General features: G+C 39.0%; 2 protein-coding genes across 2 annotated transcripts in view; one reads left to right on the top strand and one right to left on the bottom strand.

The window, feature by feature from the left end:
* Nucleotides 1–1,439: 1,439 nt before the first annotated feature.
* LOC104918514 (sperm acrosome-associated protein 5-like) lies at nt 1,440–21,436 on the bottom strand. Its single transcript, XM_027283273.1, has 11 exons — nt 21,375–21,436; nt 12,787–12,969; nt 11,247–11,404; nt 10,779–10,862; nt 7,717–7,812; nt 6,936–7,107; nt 4,861–5,045; nt 3,311–3,595; nt 2,991–3,054; nt 2,143–2,181; nt 1,440–1,607 (listed from the first exon to the last, which is right to left on the bottom strand). The coding sequence occupies exons 6-11, from the start codon at nt 7,094–7,096 to the stop codon at nt 1,535–1,537; spliced, it is 807 nt and encodes a 268-aa protein (XP_027139074.1). The 5' UTR covers nt 7,097–7,107; nt 7,717–7,812; nt 10,779–10,862; nt 11,247–11,404; nt 12,787–12,969; nt 21,375–21,436; the 3' UTR covers nt 1,440–1,534.
* Nucleotides 21,422–23,900, top strand: part of akt3b (v-akt murine thymoma viral oncogene homolog 3b) — a 19,783-nt gene continuing 17,304 nt past the window's right edge. The window contains exon 1 of the mRNA XM_019259744.2: nt 21,422–21,949. Coding sequence (XP_019115289.1) covers nt 21,904–21,949 — 46 coding nt within the window. The 5' untranslated portion in view covers nt 21,422–21,903. The remainder of the gene's footprint in view (nt 21,950–23,900) is intronic.

Raw genomic sequence — 23,900 nt, 5'->3', positions numbered from 1 at the left:
GGTACATTTGCTTGAATCTTTGCATTTTCTACTACAGTACTTTGTACTTACTTACTTATTTACTCAACTGAGGCAGTGAGCGACAAAGATGCAGATCAGTAGACCTAAGGTGTGCTGAAGGAAGCCCAAAGAAGCCACCTGTATTGGGACCCAGCTGCCAATCAAAGCAGCCATGCTGTTAATTATGCATACGTGAATGCAAAAGAGATAATAAATGTCTCTCTGATGTTCTGTTTACCATCATCATTAAAAACATGCATGTAAGATGAATTTTCCTTGACCAAGGTGTTCGGTGACACTGCACAGTGTCTGCACACTGTTCTTGAATACAGAGAATGAACTTCACTATACAAAGTACTGTGTGTGGTTGTGTATGTGATTGATTTGATTTGTAGGATGTCAGTATATGGCTGCACACACAGTATAAGGGTGCCAAATGGATTAATCAATCAAAATGCTATCATATACACTACAGTAACACAGTAATGAAGTAAAGTATGGCTTCTACTGCTGACCAGTCAGAACAACAATGACCATAATTGTTTACAGAAGTATTTAAAACATTACTTTAAAGGCTGTACACTTTTATAAGACTTACTCTATGCATGTATTTATGGCGCTTGAAGAACTGTAGTTTTTTGCACTTCCACACTGGCTTCACTTCACAGCCACAGAGGTTGCCGCTTGGATGTAACATTGGCTGTTTGTCATTGGACTATAATTGTATCACAAATATTCTCCTTGATCTCAGCTACAGTGGTACATTTTGGATTTGTTTTGTGATTTTGGAAATGGTTTTATAACTGTGTCATGAACAATTACCTGATGGACAGACACCGTCACGTGGTGCTAAAGTAGGCAAACCCCTAACTGCTGCTAATTTTACTTGCTGTTAGCCAGTTAACTCGATTAGCTGGGCAGTTTAAATCCTAACTGAGCCAAACCCGTCAAGAAAACCACCTTGGTGCTGTGTTCCCTGGTCTCCGTTTCAGAGGCTATATTTGATTCTGGTCAGGCTGTTGGTTATAAAATCATAACAAAGACCAACAGTGTCAACTCTGCTTTAAAAATGACATATTTGACTAAACGACACAACAGTCATAAACATATATAATGACGCTGTTGTCAGTATTTATGCATCCCTGTATCAGTAAAATCTTGTGTAATGATACCCATCCCTGTAGGGTTTTGTACTTGATGCAGATTTAGCCGTCTGCATTAGGGCTTCAGTTTTCTCATCATAATCAGCAACCTATTCTCTTCCTGTGACTGTGATCACTGTCTAACACCCAGATTTTAAAAATAGATACTGGCTGTATTTTCACCATTTAAAAAATATATTTGGGAAACATTTTTTTTCAAGTCAGAGAAGATCCAAATAAATTAGCAATAAACACTGTGCCTTACATCACATCATGATCATGACAGAAAAAAACAAGTGCAACATGCTTTGCTTTATTATTGTCATAAATCACTGGTCACTCATTTTTAAGAAGGTTTATATTTCCAGTGATAATTATTGTACTGAAAGAATTCAGACTGCACATTCCTTGAAGTACTCAGAGGGTTTTACATTTATGCACTCGTCCTGAAAGATGAGTTTGATCCTGCAAACAAATAGAAGAGAACATCACATGAGGCATTCAAATGTTGTTGTAAAAGTAAATTAACTGCATTGATTTTGTGATTAGATGGAAATTAGCTCAGAATTTATTGCATTTATAGGCAGATAACCAAAAGCAGAACATGAAACTTAAAGACAAAACATCCATCCATCCATCCATCCATCCATTATCTGTTACTGCTTATCCTCATCAGGGTCACGGTGGGGCTGGAGCCTATCCCAGCTGTCTTTGGGTGAGAGGCGGGGTACACCCTGGACAAGTCGCCCGCTCCTCATAGGGCACATAGAGACAAACAACCATTCAAACTCACATTCACACCTACGGACAATTTAGAGTCACCAATTAATCTAGTAAATGCACGTCTTTGTGTGGGAGGAATTAAGCCAGAGTACCCAGAGAGCCCACGCAGACACGGGGAGAACATGCAAACTCCACACAGAAAGGGCCCAGCCGAGGTTCAAACCAAGAACCTTCTTGCTGTGAGGTGAAGACAAAACAGTTTAAGACAATTACTTACATGGCTGTTAAGTGACTGGGGCCTGAGAAACCCTGTTCACTGTGGAAATATTCAGAATAGAAATACATTTTATTCACAACACTGACTGGGGTTTAGTTCAAATCAACAAGCAACAATAAGAGGGAGTGTATATATATATATATATATGACATAAAAGTGTGAAAGGGTAACATATTTTCGGCTTGTGTTCAGGGTAATATTTTGGTGTTTTCACTGGGTGCTAAGGAGTGTGATTCAACACTACTGCTGCTGTTGATTCATCGTTACAGCTTTGTTACTGCCACACCTAGCAGTCTTCACTTGCACTTCCTCGTGTCGTGACGCAGGTAAAAGTGCCATTTTACTTATGCTGTGAGGGGTTTTCTGTCAGTGTAATATTGTTTGTATCATTTGGCTTGATGAACTTGCTAGCTAGCTGATGAGCCAGTAAAATGACCGGCTGATGTGATCTTGGAATGAAAATGTGGTACTGGTTGGCCATCCATGGTACCCTAACATATATGGTAGTTTTGCGATGGTTGAGTTTTGAGTGTATGTGCCCTGTATCCTGAAGTTGTTATTGATCCACAGATTTAACCTTTTTAACAGGCTTATTGCCCATCTCAACCTCAAGCAGTCTAAGCTGTGACACAAGTTATGCTGGTTATCCAATACTTTAATTTGTCATGGGCAGCACTGGTTTGAAGCTGCCCTTGGCAGTTTGATTTAACTGTGAATTTTGCTGTAACATGCTTATACTGTTCATATTAAAAATTGAACTCACAGAGAGTTTATTCCAAATGCCAGATTTCACTGTGTACAACAAAGTCAACGTAAATCAACATACAATACATTTTGAATGAACTTACACAAGAAGCTTAAAGAGCGTCAACACGCAGTCGAGGTCATCTTCTATCTTGTCATCAACCAATTCTGGAAAGAAAACAAGTTTGCTGGATTAAGGTAAAGATGTAAGAAATGTACAGAAAGCAGTTCCTGTTTAAGCTGTAACATAAACACACTGCGGACACACACACACACACACACACACACACACACACACAGTATTAGTGGATAGTGGGTTGCAAGTTGCATACATACATTTGCTGTGCATTCAGTCTGCACACATCTTGTAACACAGATGTCACAATGACATGTAGATATAAACCAAACACAAACTGAAACTCACCACTGCAGTCCATACCACAGATGTTGTGCGTCTCAGTTGTGCTATCTTTACAAACCAGGTGATTGCTGAGCTGGAAAAGACCATACAGTGTCCAGATAGTCTCTGATGAAGCCTCATTGGCATGCCTTCGGTTCCGGGGATGGGCTGTGGTTGGAACGGGTTCATACTCGGCAAGGCCAAAGAGGCCAGAGTCGCTCCTCTTCCTCCGAGTGTGTTCTGAGGCGATGGTCAGGTCATTTACTGCACTGGTGTTAAAACCCGCTGCATACTCCACGTGACAGACAACTGAAAGCAGAGGAGAGATGAGAAACAAACTGACACCTCCAAATGTCACACTTTTTAATCCACATTTTCACAAACTAATATTCAATTTGTTGTGAATATTTGGGGTCCCCAGAGGATGATTCTCAATGATTTTACAACCACTTAATCTTTCCTCTAGTGCCACCATCAGCCCAAATCAACAATGTTGTTAGTCTGTTCTGTAGTTTAGAATGACATGTGAAACCACTAATGTCAACATGGTGGCGGTGTCAGGACTTTCAAAATCATCCCCTGGAGACTGCTTATCCTCCTCAGGATTTCATCAAATGCATTTACAGTTGAAATATCATGTAGCTTAGTCTTCAGGCTTGAAAAAAGCAAATATTTATCCTATATAGAGCCGATATTGGCCCATCAAAGACATATCAGTATTATATATGTTATTATTATATATCCATTATGCACTGATATGAACACAGTCGCGGTAACACATTGGTATCACTGTTTGTTCACAATACTGTGACAAGCAGCACAGAGTATGAGAAAAGAAGCAGCTCTCAGCAGTGTCAACTACAATTATCTACCATATTTCCCAGCTTAAAAGGGCAAGGCTGGCAGTATTCTCTAGTTTTCTCATTGTCTTGAAATCACATGAAAACACTAAATCCACCAATGTGTCTGTATTTTCAGTTTCCCTACCCTTAGCCTATTGAAATCTATTTAGGAAAGCAACCTAAGAACCTTTGCATAGTCATATAGAAAAAGTTTATTTTCATTCCAGCTCAAAAATTCACTATACCGGCCACCATAACAGTTCCATAGTGGTTGTGCTCCAATTATATATCCATACACATACATTGCATATAAAAAGGATAGATTTAAATCTACATGTGCATGAAAATATTTTTTTAAAAAGGAGGTGTGTGGGGTGGTCTTGTCACATTACTTATGGCTCTGATACTTTCTTTCACATTAACTTATACAAGAAATGACAGAAATAATAATAATACTAATAATAATAATAATAATACAGTATCTACTGAACCTAGAGGGAATTCATATCAGTTCAAATAAAGTAAAATCTAAACAGTTCAGTCCAGGATTTCCTAAAAGTCTTTGAACAAATGTTAACTTGTCAATCACAAAAATATGAATCACATTGAACAAATCTTAAATTTGAGGGAATTTTTCATCCTCCCTACGTAATCAACTCAGTATATTTATTTTCAAATCCAGTAAAAGTAGGTTTAATTGTTTCTTATGTAAAAGTTGCAACCAGTACTTACTCTTAGCGACTAATTTATCCACGTCATATGCTATGTCTTCTGCCTGATCACGAAGCTTGTCTGTCAGCTTCTGCTTCAGGTCACATTTGGACACAGTTGCCCCTTCAGCCACACTGCAGCCCAGCACTGCCAGGAGGCACACCACAAGTACACTCATCTTGTCTTCAAGTCTCTGAAAAACATACCTGACATGATATATATAGTGTTATGCAGAGCAACCGGTGGCGAACCGGAAAAAAACATCTTTTGTTCTCTTCAGATAAAGGCTGCTCCCTTGACGCCTAGAAGCAGGGGCCTGGAAGTGCACAATGTTGTGCCAAATCTCATGCTTAGCTTTGGGTTTCTGAGCTCTAAGGAGGTCACAGGAGGAAAAATGATCTGTCTACCTGAAAGCATCTTATCTCTATTTACAGGTTACACCTTCATCCTTTTGAAAAGACCTGATCATGAGACTGAAAACCAGATATGGTGAAACAGTTTATCTCCTCATGTCATCATAACACATTTATAATTTCAGAGGATCGGTTGTCAACACTGGTAGTATGACAGCAGTGAATACAGAGAGTGTTAGGCCATTAATGTCCTGAAAACAGCTATCATGTTAAGTCCAACAAAAGAAAGAACAGTATCAAGAGCAGCAAGACAGTAACATGGAAGATGAAGATAGTTTCAGTGAATAACTTACCATGAAGAATCTTTTAATACTAAAACTGTAACAAAACCAACACCTATCGAATTAAACTCTGGACTCTGGTCATTCTGCTGTAATACAATACAGCTGGAGGTTATTTAATATCATTACAGATAGGTGTTAAACTCTACTGTTTTTCAATCCAAGACTCCCTCTTCAACAGTCTAAGAAAGACATCCCTGGATAGCTTACAAGTGTTCTGCTGCAAAGATTTTGGCGGGGTTATCGAAAAGTTCTCATGTATCTCAGGACTCTAAATAAAAAAAAAAGCAAATCAATTTTTTTATGATCAGGCACTAGTCTATGTTATAGAGTGACTGCAGTTTAGTTTAAAAAAGTGATCCCGGATTCAGATGTAATTTGGTGGTTGAGGTAGAAACAAATTTATTCCAACAATCAGGAACACAAGAAGACAGGAAGCACAAAACAAAAACAACTACACTACAAGTGATAGTCAATGAGTGACATATTTGACCTTTACCATCCGCATGTGTATACTTTTATGTTTTTTTGAGTGACATGTTGGACTCTGTGTGTGGTTAATGTGATCTTTGTGTGTAGTTGTTTTTTTCTCTGTAATCCTTTTTTTCATGTCTTCATTCATTTTGTGTTTTTAACCATTTCCCTCTTTGGTCATTTTGTTTCTCTATGTGGTGCCTTCTCTATTTGTAGTCTTTTTGTGTCTCTCTGTAGTCATGTTCTGTCTGTTTGTAGCTGTTTCACATCTCTTTGTAATATTTTTTCATCTCTTTGTAGTAGTTTTGTGTCTCTTTGTTGTCCTTTCATTGAGTGTCCAAAAAGGAGGCTGCTTACCCCTTAGGCCCCAGACCTGTGCCCAGTGAACCTGTTCAGTAATCAATCCATGCCCTGATTACATTGACCAGACAAAGAAATTTGATGTTTTCTTGTATTATGAGTTAATAAAGCAACCATATCACTATAAAAGAATGTTCTTTCTTTATTTTACCTCTTATGCGAACAACTGTTTCTTTCTACGATATCTGCAGATGGGAACTACGATATGTTTAAGGCATGACATGTTCAGGGCAAATAAAATATAGTTGGCATGGCTGGGATTATTCAACTAAAAACTTGAATAAGGCAAGGAAAAGATTGTGGATATGTCAGTAAAAACACAAATGTTACTAACAGGTCTGTGATTGGAGGCAAACCTCCTGCATGAAAAGCTGCATGTGATATACACCCATAACCACAATGTATTTATACATGTGCACACTTCTTTTCATTAGCATGAACAAACTCATACTCTTATTTGTCTTCCTGCTCTGGTTTTCTTCTGACAGCTGAGTGATTTGTGCTGATTAGGTCACGTGTTGACTTTTCTAAGCCTCAGGACACCCAACTCAGCATTCATTAAGCTCACCTATCTTCACAATTCTTTCCTTGAATCTCCGAAGCCTCCAGATACACCTCTATCGATTCCCCAAGCTTTTCTTTCAGCTCGCATTTGGAGATGATCTGACTCTCAGACAGACTGGGCACCAGAACTTCTACAACCAACACCACAAGCAGCCCCAACTTCATGTCAACACCTTCTGTGAGGAGATTAGGAAATTAGGGAATATGGGTTATTGTGAGTCTTTGTTTTAAAATATCAGGACGTTTTAAACTAGTAGGCTGGTTTAAACTGATCTCCAGTGTTCAGCTCAGGTTACAGTGAACAGGGTCCTCTAGTGGTGAGAATAGCTTAAGACTTGCTTCTGCTCATGAAAAATTAGAAGCAAAAAACATTTTATTTACAACATCATTAATCAGTACTAAAAATATCCCCAGTAAGACACATTATTACTTTTAAATGTTTTTTATTATTTATTTTTTTTTCACAAATCTACAAGTGAATTGCATTTTTTTAATTTCCTCGTGTTGAGATATTTAATGATAATAATAATTATAAAAATAACTTTATTTATATAGCACATTTAAAAACAAAGCACCTTTACAAAGTGCTTTACGAGCAGTTGACCCAAAAGAAAGCCACACAGGTAAGATCAAGACAAGTAAAAACGTGAAACATATCGGATTTTGGGCGAAACTGGCTGGCACAAGAAGAGGTAAAAACACAATGACGGACAGATGAAATGTGATTAAAACGTGACAGAGATAAAACTACACTAAATAAAAAACTGCTTTGTGGTCCTACACACAGAGATGTCCTTCGTGGTGAGGTTGTCTGGGTTGAGACTGTGATGAAGAACCAGATCGAGGGTGTGACCTTTGGTATGAGTGGGCTCTTGTAAAACCTAAGTGAGAATAAAACCAAGTCCAAGGTGTTGATAAAATCAGTAATAAAAGTCTTAGATGGACAGCAAACATGTATATTAAAATAGCCTAAAATAAGAATTTTCTTGCATTTTGCTATAAAACCAGAAACAAACTCAGCAAACTTTTTGTAAAAACATTATTTGGCCTTGATTTTCTGTAGATAATTAAAACCAATACTGGGTCTTTAGGGTTAATAGTAATAGTACCAAGATGTTTAAAAGATGTAAAACTCCTCTGCGAAATGGGAGTGCACTTAAAAACAGCAACATTCCCTCTTCTGCCTGAAAGCTGGGGTTGGTGAAGGAAGAAAAAGTCTGGTGGGGTTGCTTCAATGAGAGGGATAAAATCACCTTGTCTCAGTTTTAATTAAAAAAAAAAAGTCTAGTGATGATGAACATGCCTGGGCACACAAGAGTTTGCGATGGTCAGGCAGGAATGGTGCAGGCTACATGGTGATCTGGGAAGCTCCTAAGAAATGCATGGGACTGGAGGAAGTCAGCAGTGGCTGGAGATAGGGACAGACTGATGTAAAGGTGGGGTAAGTGATTCTAATCCAATACACTTTTATATCTCTTCACAGTCAGCTAGCTTTGGGTACAAAAAGCTCTGGCTAAATGGGAAAACAAAGTGTCTCTTACAGACATTCAATTTACTTTACAGTGTTCTAAGTTTTGCTGTTGTTGTGATGTTAGCTATAAGAGAGGTTTGCATCAATGTCTGTTGGTTTGTTGCCTTTGGGAAATCGTCTCGTCCTCCCTGCATGTTAACTGCTAAAGTGTTAGATTACTTGCTGTGTCGTTCTGGTATTTGGAAAAACTCCCCCATGCACCCAAATCCAGACTTGTTTGTTTTTTTGATGATGTTTTTCAAAAGGACTACACTAATGGTCATGTGATGATTAATAAGAAGGAGGCATAAATAAAATGCAACTAAAAATAGTCAAACAAACATCAACAACAGAAACTAGCAACACTATACTGGGCTTACAAAGTTATCAAATATAATTCTTCTGATCAAACACGTTCATTAACTTCTGTCTCTGCAGCCAGTCAGCATCCTTTCTTTCACTGCTGCTTGTGTTATTTTGCCACAAAGTTATATAAATATAGCATAAACAACAATATTTCCTCTCAGACTGGATGGACACTTAAAATTGTGTGTGTTAAAGTCAAATCAGTGACAAAAATGTTACCTTGAAGTAAGAAGGTTTCTGGCATTAGACATCAATAATAGTGTTGTAGGGACCTAAAACCTTTACAAATATATTATACAGCTGCCTTTTTTTTACCAACTCAACTATGTAAGTTACCATGCCAAAATATACCATTAAACAAAGATTTAATCTCTCAGTTAATTTGAAAGCCAGAATGATTGAAATGGTGACCAGAATAATAAGTTTATTTTAGATATATTTGTTAATTTCAGGAACATTCTAATACCACAATTTTCTTAAATCACTCGTACATGCCACACAAATCTGCACGTATGAGAATGTGTGCAAAAAGAATGTGTGAAGAATCCATTAGTGCTGAAATATTTCTGTCCATCACATTGTGCTTGACTACTGAGGAAAGAGTGGAGACTGAAGACCAAACTGCTCCTGGTAAGTCGTCTGAGGGGGGCGCTGATCCAGGACAGCAGGACTGTGACGGAGGACAGTGAGCGCTCTGAGGGTCTGAACATCAAAACTCTGTTGGTAATCTTCACATGGAGGGTTTAGAGACTGACGAGACTCATGGTGGGACTGAAACTTTCCACTGCGAACAATGTAGCTGTTGAAAGACAGAATGGAATCATTTATTTGAGAGTATTGTGGGTGTTATTAGAATTACATATAAACTTTTATTTTCACTTCTCTCTGTCCAACACTCTGATCCAGAACATTATTTTTAAACTATTTAAACATCCACTGGTCAGATTACCAAACCAGAGAATTCAATCATACTGGTTTTTATTCATCTTTGACCCCCATCAGCTCAAATTTTCAACTTCCATCCATCCATCCGTCCATCCATTTTCTCACGCTTGTCTGAGGCAGCAGGCTAAGCAAGGTCATCAAGATGACATTCTCTCCCCAGGAACGTCTTCCTGCTCCTCCTGGGGGACACACTGGAGAGATTATGTGTCTCCAGTGTGTGCTCTGGTTCTGCCCCAGGGTCTCCTAACAGTTGTGCATGCCCAGAAAACTTCCAACAGAATGCCTGAGCCACCTCAAAGTTAAAAAAAGTAAGGAGAGCTTCATTCAAATATCTGAGCACCTCATCCCATTTCTAAAACTGAATCCAGACACCCTACAGCGGAAACTAATTTCAGCTGCTTGTATCAGCAGTCTCATTCTTTCAGTCACTACTATACTATACTATACTATACTATACTATACTATACTATACTATACTATACTATACTATACTATACTATACTATACTATACTATAGACAGTATAAGACATGGACACCCACATGTTTCTGAAGAGCCATCTCCTGGCTAAGTCTGGAACAACATGCACATCATCACGCTCCCTTGTACCATAACTTGTGAACAAGATCTGAGATACTCATACTCCAACTTTTACATGTTTAAGTGTGATCACAGTTTTCCCCTTGAACAAAACATTTATGTCAAGGTATCCTTGTCAAGATTGCTGTTGAAATTATCACACCAGAGTCATACTCCCCAGAAGATAAACACTTTTTATTCTGCACCCTCCTCGTATCTTTCCATCTTTACTGCGGCACGGGCCAAAATTATAACACTTAAAAATCTAATCAGAGGACTGCCACAATTATCTTTAATCGTTTCATGTTTTTTGTGCTACATATAATCTGTATTGATAATCCAATATTAAAAATCATCATGTTCAAGACATAAAACAGTTCAGTGAGCACCACTTCAAATTTTTCAGACTGAGCAGAGATTTACACACAGTACCTGCTGAAAACCTTACCCATGATTCTTTGAGTGGACAATATGGACTCTACCCAACTGTCCTGGATATAATCCATATATATCTCTCCCGAGACGTGATGGTCTGGAATACAAAGGAATAAACAGTTGAATCATTATAAATAAAGTTCAATGTTATTGCTATAAGTCAGCTCTGAAATGTAACAAGTACATTCATTCAAGTGTGGTAATCTTACCTTATGTCTCAACATTATGTCTCATTTTAACAATATTTAATAATTAATGTAATCATTTACAACTAAAAAGTAGCTTGTAGAAACAAAGCTCATTATGATAGATGTTTTAAATAAAACATGGTATGAAATCAAACTCAGGAATACGATTAATCATTTCCTCGCACTAACAGCACCAGTTTTGTAATGATATCAGTTGTTTTTCAAATGATTGAATATAATTTTGGAATTTTTGGAAGTCCTCAATGTTTAGGTTTCTGATGCTGCTCACTCACTTTGGTGTCAGTGTGGTTGGTCCATCAAGCTGTCTGGAGTCCTGAGTCTCTCTGAACTCATGCAGCCTGAGAGCAACACCTGATCCTGCCATCGCTGACGAGGCAAGAACGAGAAGATCAGGTGCAAAGACGTACCACAGATGCAGTATGAGAGTTTCCTGTGGGTGAACATAACATGTTTTAGCCTTATTAATCACAGGAAAGTATTCATATCCTTTACTTAAGTACAAGTATACCACTGTGTTACAGGTAAAAGTCCTGCTCTAAACATTGAGGTACTGGTAATTTGTAGCTGTTATCTTACCAGGAGCTCTTAACTGTGATGGATTAATTATATTTTGCATTGTTCATCAGGAACTACAAGTAATTAGTCACTAAAATAATCAAATAAATGTAGTGGAGGGAAAAATACAATATTTCCATCTGAAATGTAACAAGTATCTCAAATTTGTACTACAGGTACAAGAGTAAATGTTCTCATTCAACCACTAATCATGAATCATCAATATGTATTTGTTGTCAGGCATGTAATGAGCATCGTGGCCTCTAGAGGCTGCTAGTGACATTTTACATTGTTAGTCGTGTTCAACATAAACTAAATGTTAAATTGGAGTTCAGCAGCAGGTTAAAGAAAGACATCTCATAGCAAGCATAAAACCGAGCTTGATACTTTCTCCACCACTGATACTACACTACAGATGACACTATAGATGAATAGAGTAAAAATGAACATATATATAATTATATCACCATGAAACTTTCCCAGGTGATTACTTACATTACATTAATGACTTACAGTATTTTTTGTTTTACAAGATTTCTTAAATTGTATGTTTAAATATGCAAACAAATCATTATCTATGTACAAAATATGCATACATTTCCAAGGGGAAATATGAAGATCGGTCAAAGGTTTTTACAGAGAGAAGTTTGTATATCTATTTTATCACAACATAAATCAGAGAATATTTAACAACAGTTGTAAAAAAAAAAAAAATCTAATTTCTCCATATATTTATGAATAAAATGTTCTATAAAGCAGGCTATGAATGATATAAGAACAGATCCCTCTGTGAAAAGAGATAAATGAGGAAACAGCCTTTAACGAGATGTATTGTGTAATACATTTTGAGACAGGTACAGTACAGGTGGATAGGGTGAAAGATATGATGAATTTTATGTTTTAACATGCAAATGAGGCATTGTTCAAGTCTTTTCTAACTTTTGGTGAAATCTACGGGCACAAAGTGTAATGAGATAACCATCCAAGTGTGGATTTCTTTCTTTCCACTCGTCTGAATGAAAAATATCTCAAAATTGTTTAGTGCATGAAAAAACTGTTTTTAACTGAAGTGGTTCAGAGGAAACATTAAACTTTAAAACCACGAGACACTACATCTTAAGTGCATCAATATTTTACTGTAAACTTGACAAAACGTATTTTTTCCAGAATCTGGATTTACAATTTCTGTTGTTAAAATATGTTCCACGCATCCCACCGTTCTTTATTATGAGTTGGAAGGACCACCACCAGTCTTACCTGCAGACGAGAAGGCCGTCACTCCTAACTGCTGACCTGGGGCCAGTTGTCTTATTTAGAGAAGGTAACCTGAGAGACTGGATCACCCAGCTGCTCTTGAATCTGCTCCACTTTATTTCCTCACCAGTGTTCCTTCCTCTCCTATTTTCTATATTAGTGTATCTTCTCTTCTTATTATTATCTCTGCAGGAGATCCAGGACAGAGAAACACAATACTGTACTGACGACAGAGCAAACTGACACCGTGATCTCTCTCTCTCTCTCTCTCTCTCTCTCTCTCTCTCTCTCTCTCTCTCTCTCTCCCCCCTCTCTCTCTCTATCACCCATGCGCACACACACACACACACACACACACACACACACACACACACACACACACACACACACACACACACACACACACAGGTTCTACGGTTACTGCAGGACTCATTATTGTATTCTTCATTAGAACCATCAAAAGAAGAAAAAAAAATGTTTCTGTTTATCAATGAAATTTCTTACTGTCATGTTTACTGTTACTTTTGTGTTGGACGTTTTTTATTGTTCATTTTTAGCATGTAGACTTTGCACATTCCTCAATCTGTATTTTCCAAGTGCAGATAAAGTAAAGTAAAGATGAATTTATTGCAATAACTGATTAACACCGTTATTAAATGGAATAAACCAACACCAGTTAGTTGACTGATATTCCCCTGAGTGCACAATAATGATTTATAAAAATTAAAAAGTGCACAGAAAACAACAACACACAATTCAGGAAAATAAATAAAAATGGAGAAAAATACATTTTTGCAAATAAACCTTCCATACTGCACATATACAGTGTTGTCCATAAAGTTGGAATAACTTTGTTTTCAGACAAATTCCTCTTTTTATTCCTATTTATTATACACATCAGGTTCATTGTGGTTTAATTTTCACTGTCATATAAAGAGAAATTGGTCAATAAAGTTTTGAGAAGATACACTTTGTCACAATCATTTCATGAGAAGAGGTAAAAATATTTTATTTCAGCTTTATCTGCAAAGGTATATTAATATATATATATACATACTGTAGACCTACACCCCCCCACACACACCTCAGTCATCATGACCTTTTCTCTAGCACCATCCTCAGGATTGTTTTCACATTTTAGCATCACTACAGTTGAAGGCATGAGAGAGAATTATGTTGTTTGCTGCTTGTTGCGTCCAGCTGTCACAGTATCATGTTTTCACTACACGATTATTATGGCCAAAAGAATTCACAATAACTATATTATTGCGACATCTAGATATTGTTTAGTCTCCACATGCAAAAAACTAAATTAATACACTAATTTTGTTTTTGATGTTCAAAGTCTGAAGAGACGTCTTCAAAAATCTTATTTTGTCTGACAAGCTCACAAAAGGCCACATTAAAAATATATAAAACAGAAAACAAATGAATAAATCTTTACCAAGTGAAGCTGTGACAAGCAAATTGTTTAAATATGATCTAAATGATTAATCAAAATCATTAGATTGGGTTAATAAATTAATATTTTTCACATGAATGGTCTCAGATGTTGAATCACAATGTCCCCCTTTTGTTATTCTTCGTGTGGGGATGATGTTTGTCCTGTGTTGACAGTAAGCAGACATTCTCCCATTTTGTGGACATTGTAGGACTGAATTGTTATTTCACAGACTGTAATTGATTAATGCAAAGCAGCGGCAGCAGCAGCAGCAGCAGCGGTCCTGTCTATGTAGGCCTGCAGCCAGACTGGGACCAGGATCCTCAAACAAAGCATCCATTCACAAGAAGACTGGGGAGGAAGGCAGGGAGGGGGTGCTATACATTTTGGTAAGCCTGAATAAATGAATATCAGTAAAAAAAAAAAAAAAAAAAAAAAAAGATTGTCAAAGTGTAAAATATTCACATGGTTGGTTTAAGAGTCACTCCAGTGGAGAAATAAGAGCTGATATCTGCTGTGGATCAGAGGGAAGTGAATTTTAACTGAACTGAATGTGGACACATAAATCCAGAGAGAGAGAGAGAGAGAGAGAGAGAGAGAGAGAGAGAGACAACAAAAGCTGGGGACCAACAAAAGCCCTGGATGCCATGAGGAGAGAGATGCTGCATTCACGTACCCCCCTGTAAAGTCCTACTTCCCAGTATAGAGGAACATAACTAACTCAAACTAGTAAATCTTGACATGTGATAATTTGTCCCTCGTGTTGTGTGATCAAAATGACTGAATTAACTGATAAGATGAAAATTAACTCAGAATTAAGAAAGTGTTGCTTCTCTCTTTTATTATTTATTGTAAATTGTATCTCATTGGGTTTGTTGTTAAAAACAAAACAAAAAACAGATGACTTGTGGCTCTGGGAGATTGCGATGATCAATTAAACAGTTCATCATCCATCCATTTCCTGTAACCGCTTATCCTTATTAGGATTACCTAATAATTCCAGCCTGGATTGGGTGAGACAAGTCGCCAGTCCATCACATGACCTAAACAATTGATCAGTTAATTAAAAAACATAATATGACAAACTAATCTTAACTCTAAGGGTCTTTTTCTGGAGTCTTCAACTTTATCTCACTGCTGATAAAAACTGTGGGATGAAACCTCCGGAAAAGGTGGACAAAAATGGACCTTCACTATTTTGATAAACTACTGGCAGGTCAAAAATTAACTTTATCCCTCAAGAATTATACTAATAAAACTACTATTAATAAAATATAAGCACTGGTTGGAGCCCATCAAAATGTAGTGGATTTTGGTTCTTTCTCATTTACTCATTTCAGTCTTGCATGATAAATAATACTATAATTAATGCAACACATCATGTGTGTATTCAATAATCTATAATAATAATAATTATTTCTGTGGATGAATCCATCAAATCTGCATCCTTGAATGATATGTATATATATATTTTCTATTTCTATCTTATCTTGTCTTATGTAAATTTGGAAATCTCTTCTCGATATTTTATCCTGGTGTACACGTCATGCATTGATAAATCCTCAACTTTGTAACATTAAAATTAATATAATAAATAATATGTAGATTTAGCACTATTGGCAGCTTGCAAATGCATCACACCAGATATGCATTGTCATTTACTGCAAACGTTTTCACAATAGTGCACTGTGCTGAATTTACAACTTTTAGATTTCCCATACTAGGTATATGGCAATTATTTTTATAATCGATTGTTGTTGTGGTAATGTTTCAAGCAAAAATGTAAAACATTCTCTGGTTTCAGCTTCTCAAATGTGGATATAGACTGTTGTTCTTTGTCCTACATGACAGGAAATTGAATATCTTTAGATTTTGGACTATTGGTTGGACAAAACAAGCATATTAAATTGGTTCAGTTTCCATAGACTAAGCAGTCAGTTGATTAATCGAGAAAATAACTTGTTGTATTAATTGATAATGACAGCATGTTTTAGTTACAGACCTGTTTTGTTTCTGGTCAGCCTTATTTAAAGGGTGGTGGATTGTTTGGGGTAGACTCATGACCTCGTTATTTCTAAAATTCTGGATACAGCCCCTGGACATGACCTTAATTTCCTCACTTTTAGCCCTTAATTTAAAGACAAGGACAAAGTGCCCCATATTCCCAGGTTCAGTCACATTTCCCAGCTGGCTAGGTCAGTGACTGCTATGAAACGTGATATTTCCGACGGCCCCTGAATGCAGCAGGAGTCCTCCCAGTCAGATCTGGCTGAAACGTGACGTGCCGACTCGGAGCCGAGCGAGGTTTCCTGGCGGAGCTGCGGAGGGAGCAGGAGCCGAGCGGGTCTGTCTGTTTGTCCGTGTGTCTGTCTGCCGCCGCCGCAGTCTCTGTCTGTCTGGGACACAAACACCCTCCTCTTTTTACGGCTTCCACGGTCTGGACACGGCATCAGCGGCTATGGATCCATCGCTGTCCTCCTCCTGTTTTCACCACTGAGGGACGTTACTCCGTTGGATGCTCCAGTGCCCATAGAGGAGGAGGGGGAGGAGGAGGAGGAGGTGGTGGTGGTGGTGGAGGGGGGGCATCCCTATCATTCTTCGACTACCAGGTGAAATATATATTTTTTTACAATGTGTTATAACGTGTTGTGAGGTGGAAGCGGTGGTTACTCGGAGGTATAGGGTGAGGTGGCAGGGAGGGAGCGGGCGTTGGGGTCGTCGTTTCGGGGGAGCGGGTTTGTCTCGAGCCCGGAGCGGGTGGGAGCGGAGGTTAGCATGCTAGCTAGCCGCTGTTAGCGGGCTGCTGCTGCTGCTTCGTCATCCGCGAGTCTGGGAGGGATGCGGCGCCGGGATGCTGCTGCAGAGAGGAGGGGAGGGCGAGCAATGATAACGGTACCGTCCGTCTGGCCTCGGCCCATCTCCGTGATGAACCCCCCCACACCCACCCAACCTACCCCTCCCCACCCCCTCTCCTCCACCTCCTCTCTCTTCCTCCTCCTCCCCGGTCTCCCATCCCTTCAAAAAAAACAACAACAAAAAAAAAACACACAAGCGTCGCGTCTCTGTCCGACATGACTAAATAAAATAATCCGAAAATAACATCACATCAAGCGGCTGTCAGCTGTTAGCCGAGCTCGCCATGCTAGCCAGGCATCCAGCTAGCTAGCCAGCCGGTGTTTCGGTTTAACGAGCGACCGTGTTAACTGGCGACCGTTAGCCTAATGTGTCCGCGGTTGTCGTAGTGACGGCAGCCGTTGAGACAAGGGAGAGACAAACGTGTAGCTGCTAAACAAATCAGGTATATTTTTTTTTTTTTTGTTGACATTGTAGTGTTAATGAAAGAGAGAACAAAAAAAGAGGACAGCTGTGTTATCTTCCTGTTTTCTACACCCGTCATAACTACGACAACCGCCGAAGCATTCGGCTAACGGTCGCCAGTTAACATGGTCGCTCGTTTAAACGGAACACCGGCTAACATTAGCAGTTGCAGCCCCCCCTCCTCCTCCCCACCGCCGCCGCCGCCGCCCCCCGCTAGCATCCCTGGCTAGTTTGCATCCTCCAGCCGAGCCATCACAGGCCAGCCTGGTTTACACAACTGTCTCCCCTGACCACTGCCATTTCACACCGGCCGGCCAAGCTATTTTATTGCCACTAACAACGACTAGTCGGTCCAAGAGTCACTGCCAGACATTTATTCGCGTCTCGCCCATTAAAATATAACGGAGCACGCCAAGCGGATGTTGTTATGTAACAGATAATGACACCACACGCCCTTGAAACAAAAGCTGTTGTTTCAGTGTTTGTTTGTTTGTGTGTGTGTGTGTGTGTGTGTGTGTGTGTGCGGTGCAGGACCCAATCATGGTGAATAAATCAGAGGCAGGGAGGGGTGGTGGTGTTTGTGGTACCGAGGGCCGCAGCTCTGAACCGGCTTCTGAGCCATACGACGGCTGCTCCTGTCAGCCATTGTTTTTGTTGTCATTGGAGGGCTCACATTTGTTTTCCAGCCTCGGATGTTCCCGTTGATGGTGCATGTGTGCGCTGTGCATTGAAGAAATGGTCAATGATCCACCAGAACGGGTTCAGTATGTTATATTGTCGCTTTAGAGTCATTATGGGAGATGTGGTTATTACCTATAATGTATTAAATTATACAGGACAGGCTAGACACGAGAAGATGATGACATGCAAATCACTTTGACTCAGACTTTATTTAATAAAATCGTGTTTCATTGTTAAATTCCTTGTAAAATACCAATAGGAGTTTATTTATTTAGGTTATCTCACGATAGGTAACATTAGAGGCAATTTTTCACTGTGCGGTAAATGTTATTTATAACACAAATGTACTTAAGAGTGGATGCATTAGTGCAACAATATATTGTGAGGGTATTATATTCACTTCATCAGGAAGTAGGGCAGGGCGATAATATGAGATTGTTTGTCGACTTTTGCAGTATGTTTGATGCAATATGATGCAAAATCAGACATTTAAATGTTTACACACACGAAGAATGCAGTTCATGTAATGCATAACAGGGGAACATATTCAATTTGTTTTGGACCTCGTTGCCATATTATGATATAAATCAGTGTTAAAAATCTCTTTCTAAATATCTCATAATGATTTCAGCCATGTGGCCCAGGCCTGTGTGTAAGAGAGGTTTAAAGACAGCAAAGATGTGGTAGATTTTTAAAATTATTATTAAAGACTGCAATATGTACATGTGTCATAATTTCATATACTACCCCACAACCGTTAGGTGAGTTTCATTAACATAGCGAGGTGAAGTTTTTGTTTTGGAAGAGAGGCCTACACAGAACATGTATGTGATTCATCTCGTAACTCATACAAAACTAGGACTCTTCCTGTCAAAAAGGAAGTCTCCAGTTACGTACTCAGGCGTAAATGTGTGGACAGTATGATGATGAATTTACAAAACATGTCCTAGTCGCACTGTACCTTGATTGTTTCCATTTTTGGGGGTTGCTTTGGATAAAAGCATCAGCTAAATGACTAAATGTAAATGTCTAGAGGTCATTTCAGCTGATTTTTGGGACAGTGGTTCACAGACTTGGGTGCTAGGCTTTCCAAACAAAACTGATTTTATATGCCCTACTAGACGTCGACAAATGTTAAATAAGCAGTAAGTTAGCAGTCTTGGATATGTATCTCTCATATGTACTTGCCGCTGCTTCACAATAAAACCCTGCCAGTCTCTGAGTCATGAAGCTATAGGTGCTTTATATCAAATTCTGGAGTTATTCAATCTTTCATAACTGAGTGATCTTAGTAGGGTTGAGGAGATCGACACTTTGTGGACAAGCGCATAAGAAATGCAGCTCTTGTAAAACAGAGGTGTGTTCGGAGTCCAGACGTTAAAGTGAAGATGTGACCAACAGACGAGGGAGGAAGGAGACAAGAATTAAGGGAGGATTTATAACGGGAGCCATTTCTAATTCACCACTCATCCGAGAGCATTGTTTACATACAGCTATGACGTTTAACAAATAACTGCCGGCTGCAAATTGCAGATACACTTGCGACTCCCACAGGGCTCTTGAATGCTCATGCAAAATGGCATTTGTTTTCATTAATGAAACACACCTTTACACAACAGGAAATTACCTCATGTTGGAAATCACTGCTTGCATGTTGCAAATTTGGTGAAACTGGCCCCATATAACCGTTCTGCTCTCTGCTTGGGAGATTTTTTTTTTTAAATGACCAGAAATATGCTCAGGGTCAAACACACTCAAAGAAGAAGCGATGGTCAACACTACTCCATTAGATGCAATAGGACAATATGTTATAACAATAATAATAATAATTAACTTTATTTGTATATCACTTTTCTTATCAAGATTGCAAAGTACTTTACAGAGAAGAAAACTGTGATTAAAAAACAAAAACAGTCTAAAAATATACAGTCTAAAATTAGTGATGCTGTATCACTGCCAATTATTTGATTATTTTCATTGACTTGATTAATTGTTTAGCCCACAGTGATGTATTCAAAACACTTTGTCTGACCAACGGTCTGAAACCCACAATTATTTAATTTACTATCACATATGACCAAGAAAAGCAAGAGAAGAGAAGACATGCTAAAAGGTGAATGATGTAAGGCAAGGCAAGGAATATAGGGAAGGAGAAGAGGGGCTGGTGAAGGTGAGAGGAGAAGAAAGAAAGAAGGAAAGAAGGAGGGAGGTACTGGAATATTGTGAGGAATGAGAAAAAGGAGGAAGGAGAACAGCAGCTAATGATAGATCGATGGATGTAGGGGAAGAAAAAAATCGAGCAGGGTGAGAAGGAAGGAACTAAGGAGAAGAGGAGAAGTGGGAGTACGAAAGGTAGTTAGAAAATGACTAAAGGAAGGAAGGAGTTGGTGAAAATGGAAAACACAAATTAGGAAGAGAGGGAGGACAAGATGTGTGTGGAGTGAATGATGTGAGGAGGCAAGGAAAATTGGGAAAGTTTGGAGGAAATAGGAGGGAAATAAAAGAGACTAAAGGAGATGGTGAAAGAGGTGCGAGAGGGAGATACCAGAAAGATGGAAGGAAGCAATTATAAGAGGTTAAAGAGTTGGGGGGAGAAGTAGTGAGAGAAGGACTGATTTAAGAGGTACGAGGTTTGAGAGGTATGGCCCAGTGAAGGGCGGGGGTAAAGTAGCAGGAAAGGAAAGAATGAGGGAAGGAGAAAGGAAGGAAGGAAGAAGAAGAGGAGGTAAAAAGGGTGAGGTAAGAGTAGAAAAGGATGCAAGAGGGTGGGAGAGGAGTTAAGAATGGATGGTACAGAGTAAGCAAGGAAGGATGTAAAAGATGAGATAAAACAGGGAAAAGGAAGGAAGAAGGAGGGAGAGAAAGAGAAAGGAGGGGACAAAGGAAAAGGAGGAAGAGATGAGTAGAAAGTAGGGCTCAGTGAAGGAGGGAAGTAAAGAAGCAAGGAGTGAAAAGAGAAGGTGAAAAAATTGGGGCAGAGGTAGTTCAGGAAAGACAGAGGAAGAGAAGGAGTTAGGGAAGAAGAAAGTGTGAGGAGGCAAGGAAGAAGGGGAAGGAGAGAAGGAGGTAAGGAAGCAGGAAGTGTGTTAAGGCTCTGAACAATAAGTGGCAGCCTGCTGTGTTTGCTGTGCGAGGGAAACTATCCACTGACCTGCTCTGTTTTTTTTCTCTTCCTTCTCTCCTTTCTCTGCCTCCGTTTCCTTCCAGGCTGACTCACCGCTGGAGTGCCTGAACGTAAAAGAAGAAAAACGAAGAAGAAGAAGTTTGAGAGAACGAGGGAGTGAGGACCACTGAAACAGAGAGCGAGAAGGAGGGAGGGAGAGAAAGAGGGGAGTGAAAAAATTAAGAGGGGTGAGTCGGAGGTGAGAGAGACACAAGCTAGAAAGAGAAAGTCAGGTTGGGTTGGCGGGGCGAGAGGAGGAAAGAGAAAGTGATTGTGGGAACAAGAGAGAGGAAGATAGAGAGACACTACAGACTCATACAGTGAGGAACAAGTTGACAGATCTGAGGTCAGGCGAGAGTGGGCACAGGTAGGTCGGAGGTCAGAGGTGAAGCAGGCGGACTGAAGGCTGACTGAGGTTCAGCCGAACAAGCTGTTCCGCTACCAACCCCCCAGCACCGTCCCTTCAGTGTCACCACACTGGGAGAACTGGGAGAACTGGTGACGAGGAGAAGCCACCATGAGCGACCAGAACGTCGTCAAGGAAGGCTGGGTCCAGAAAAGAGGTGAGGAGGAGTTTTCGTGTTTTCAGCTGCATCCAAACGTCCATGTTTTGGATATTTCTCCAAATCAGCTGGTGAATTTTAAAATTTCCAGCGATGAATGAATGCATCTATTAACTGCTGCCCCAAATACTTGTGGATTAATCCGGTGCTAAAAATAGTCCCCAACAAATACACTATTTCCTTCAGTATGAGAAACTTTGGGTAAAAATTCAGTGACCAGCTGTTAGTGGTGTTTGAGTCTGTTGTGAGGACCGGTCTGGTCCGTGTCACACCTTTCATTACCAAACCACGTCAGTTCTTTTAGGTACGAGCTCCTCATTTTGTTTCATTTTGTCGCCTTCATGTTTGTTTGTGTTACACTGATGCAAATTTCCTGTCTGCATCAGAGCTCTCTGATGCAAAGTTGAAACCAACGCGAGACTGGTGGACATGACTGAGACAACAAGGGCTTGTTTTTATTCAACTGTTATTTGTTCCCAGAGCCTTACATGACCAGACCAAACCCCAAACATACTAAAGTACAGCATCAATAATAATTGAATGATAATAATAATAACAACATTTAATAATAAACTACTACATTGATTAACCATCTAACTTCAGCTAATAACATTTTATTTTACTGAGTCATGGCTACAAAGTGCTTTTCCACTGAAGGTGTGACATTATCTGACAGAACAGAAACAACAATGCTAACCAGTTCTTGGAAGTCACTTCTCCTTTCTGTATTGTTTTCACAGGAGGAAGTGAATTTATTGCAAACCTGACAGTTGGATTGAAACATGGCTGGTGTGTTCTGATCCTGTTTGTGTTTGTGGCTTTAGGTTTGTCCTGACGCAAGATGGACAATGAAACATTTTCAGCCACAGGTGGTTGCTGTTCTCTGTTATTATTCCTCTGATCCCCACCTTGTTGTTTTAAGCATTTAATTGCCTTGCTCATTTAGTGTTCAGGTGGAGATGTGTGTCTTGCTCCAGGACATCTGAAACCAGATTAACACAACAGCTGTTAAGGGAATTGAACCTAAGACCGTTAGTGTTACAAGACTATAGTGAAAAGGCAGTTGACATGTCATCAAATAAATTAATTCAGAAACAGTTTGCTTATTTTTTTTTTTAGCTTTACTGTGGCCTAATACCATACTACAATTCTCTGTTATTTACACTAATCTTAAACTACATAATTTTCATTTCATCATTTACGGGGAAGTCCCTAATTTATACTAATGTGAAATCTTAAAAGAATCATACAAATAAGCATACAGTTAAACATTTTAATACTTTTGTTACCTGAGATTATCCAGGACCTCTTCCCACGATCAGCCACAATTTTCAGATTTTCCGGTTCTTTATTTGTATGTTGCATTATTGCAGAATACTACTAATAATAATGTTTGGAAAATTAATCTGTGTGAATGATTATGAAGTGTAAAAATGAAACACAGCTGTTGTTTTTAAAAAGTTCTGTTCACGCTGAAAAACAACAGGAAACCAGCTGAATCTCTTCTTCTGCATCTTTCAGTCGTGTCCATACTTTTACTGTATGTTTACTTAGAAGTGTACGTCAGCATAGCTGAACACACATTTTAGTTCTTTCCACTGAAACCTATTAAACAAAGGCATCACTTAAATCATTGACTATAATGATTTGAGTTTCCTGAAAACTCGACGACACCTGCTTTTTGTGATCGACCATATAGACATCAAAAACAGGGTTCAACGTTAATGTTTTTTTTATTTTTCACCAGCCCAGCCAGGTATGTGGGTCAAAAATCTGTTTCACCAAAGTCAATTTTGGTCAATTTGGTCAGTTTTATTCAATAGCAATTTATTTATTAGTAATCAAATAACAACAAAGACACTTAGCTACTATGCAAGTGAGACACTATCAGCTCGTCTCATGGCACTCCAGCAACATTTCTGAAAACTTGACATGTCTTTACACAATGACC

Source organism: Larimichthys crocea, chromosome X (assembly GCF_000972845.2).
Source record: "Larimichthys crocea isolate SSNF chromosome X, L_crocea_2.0, whole genome shotgun sequence".
NCBI lineage: Eukaryota > Metazoa > Chordata > Actinopteri > Sciaenidae > Larimichthys > Larimichthys crocea.
This window is presented reverse-complemented; position numbering and strand designations above follow the sequence as displayed.

Coding starts and splice junctions, on each gene's coding strand:
- LOC104918514 (XM_027283273.1), bottom strand. CDS start 7,096: ATGAAGTTGGGGCTGCTTGTGGTGTTGGTTGTAGAAGTTCTGGTGCCC. Junction 5,046..6,935: donor GGAAAGAATTGTGAAGATAG/GTGAGCTTAATG, acceptor ATATCATGTCAG/GTATGTTTTTCAGAGACTTG. Junction 3,055..3,310: donor CTGTGGTATGGACTGCAGTG/GTGAGTTTCAGT, acceptor TTTTCTTTCCAG/AATTGGTTGATGACAAGATA.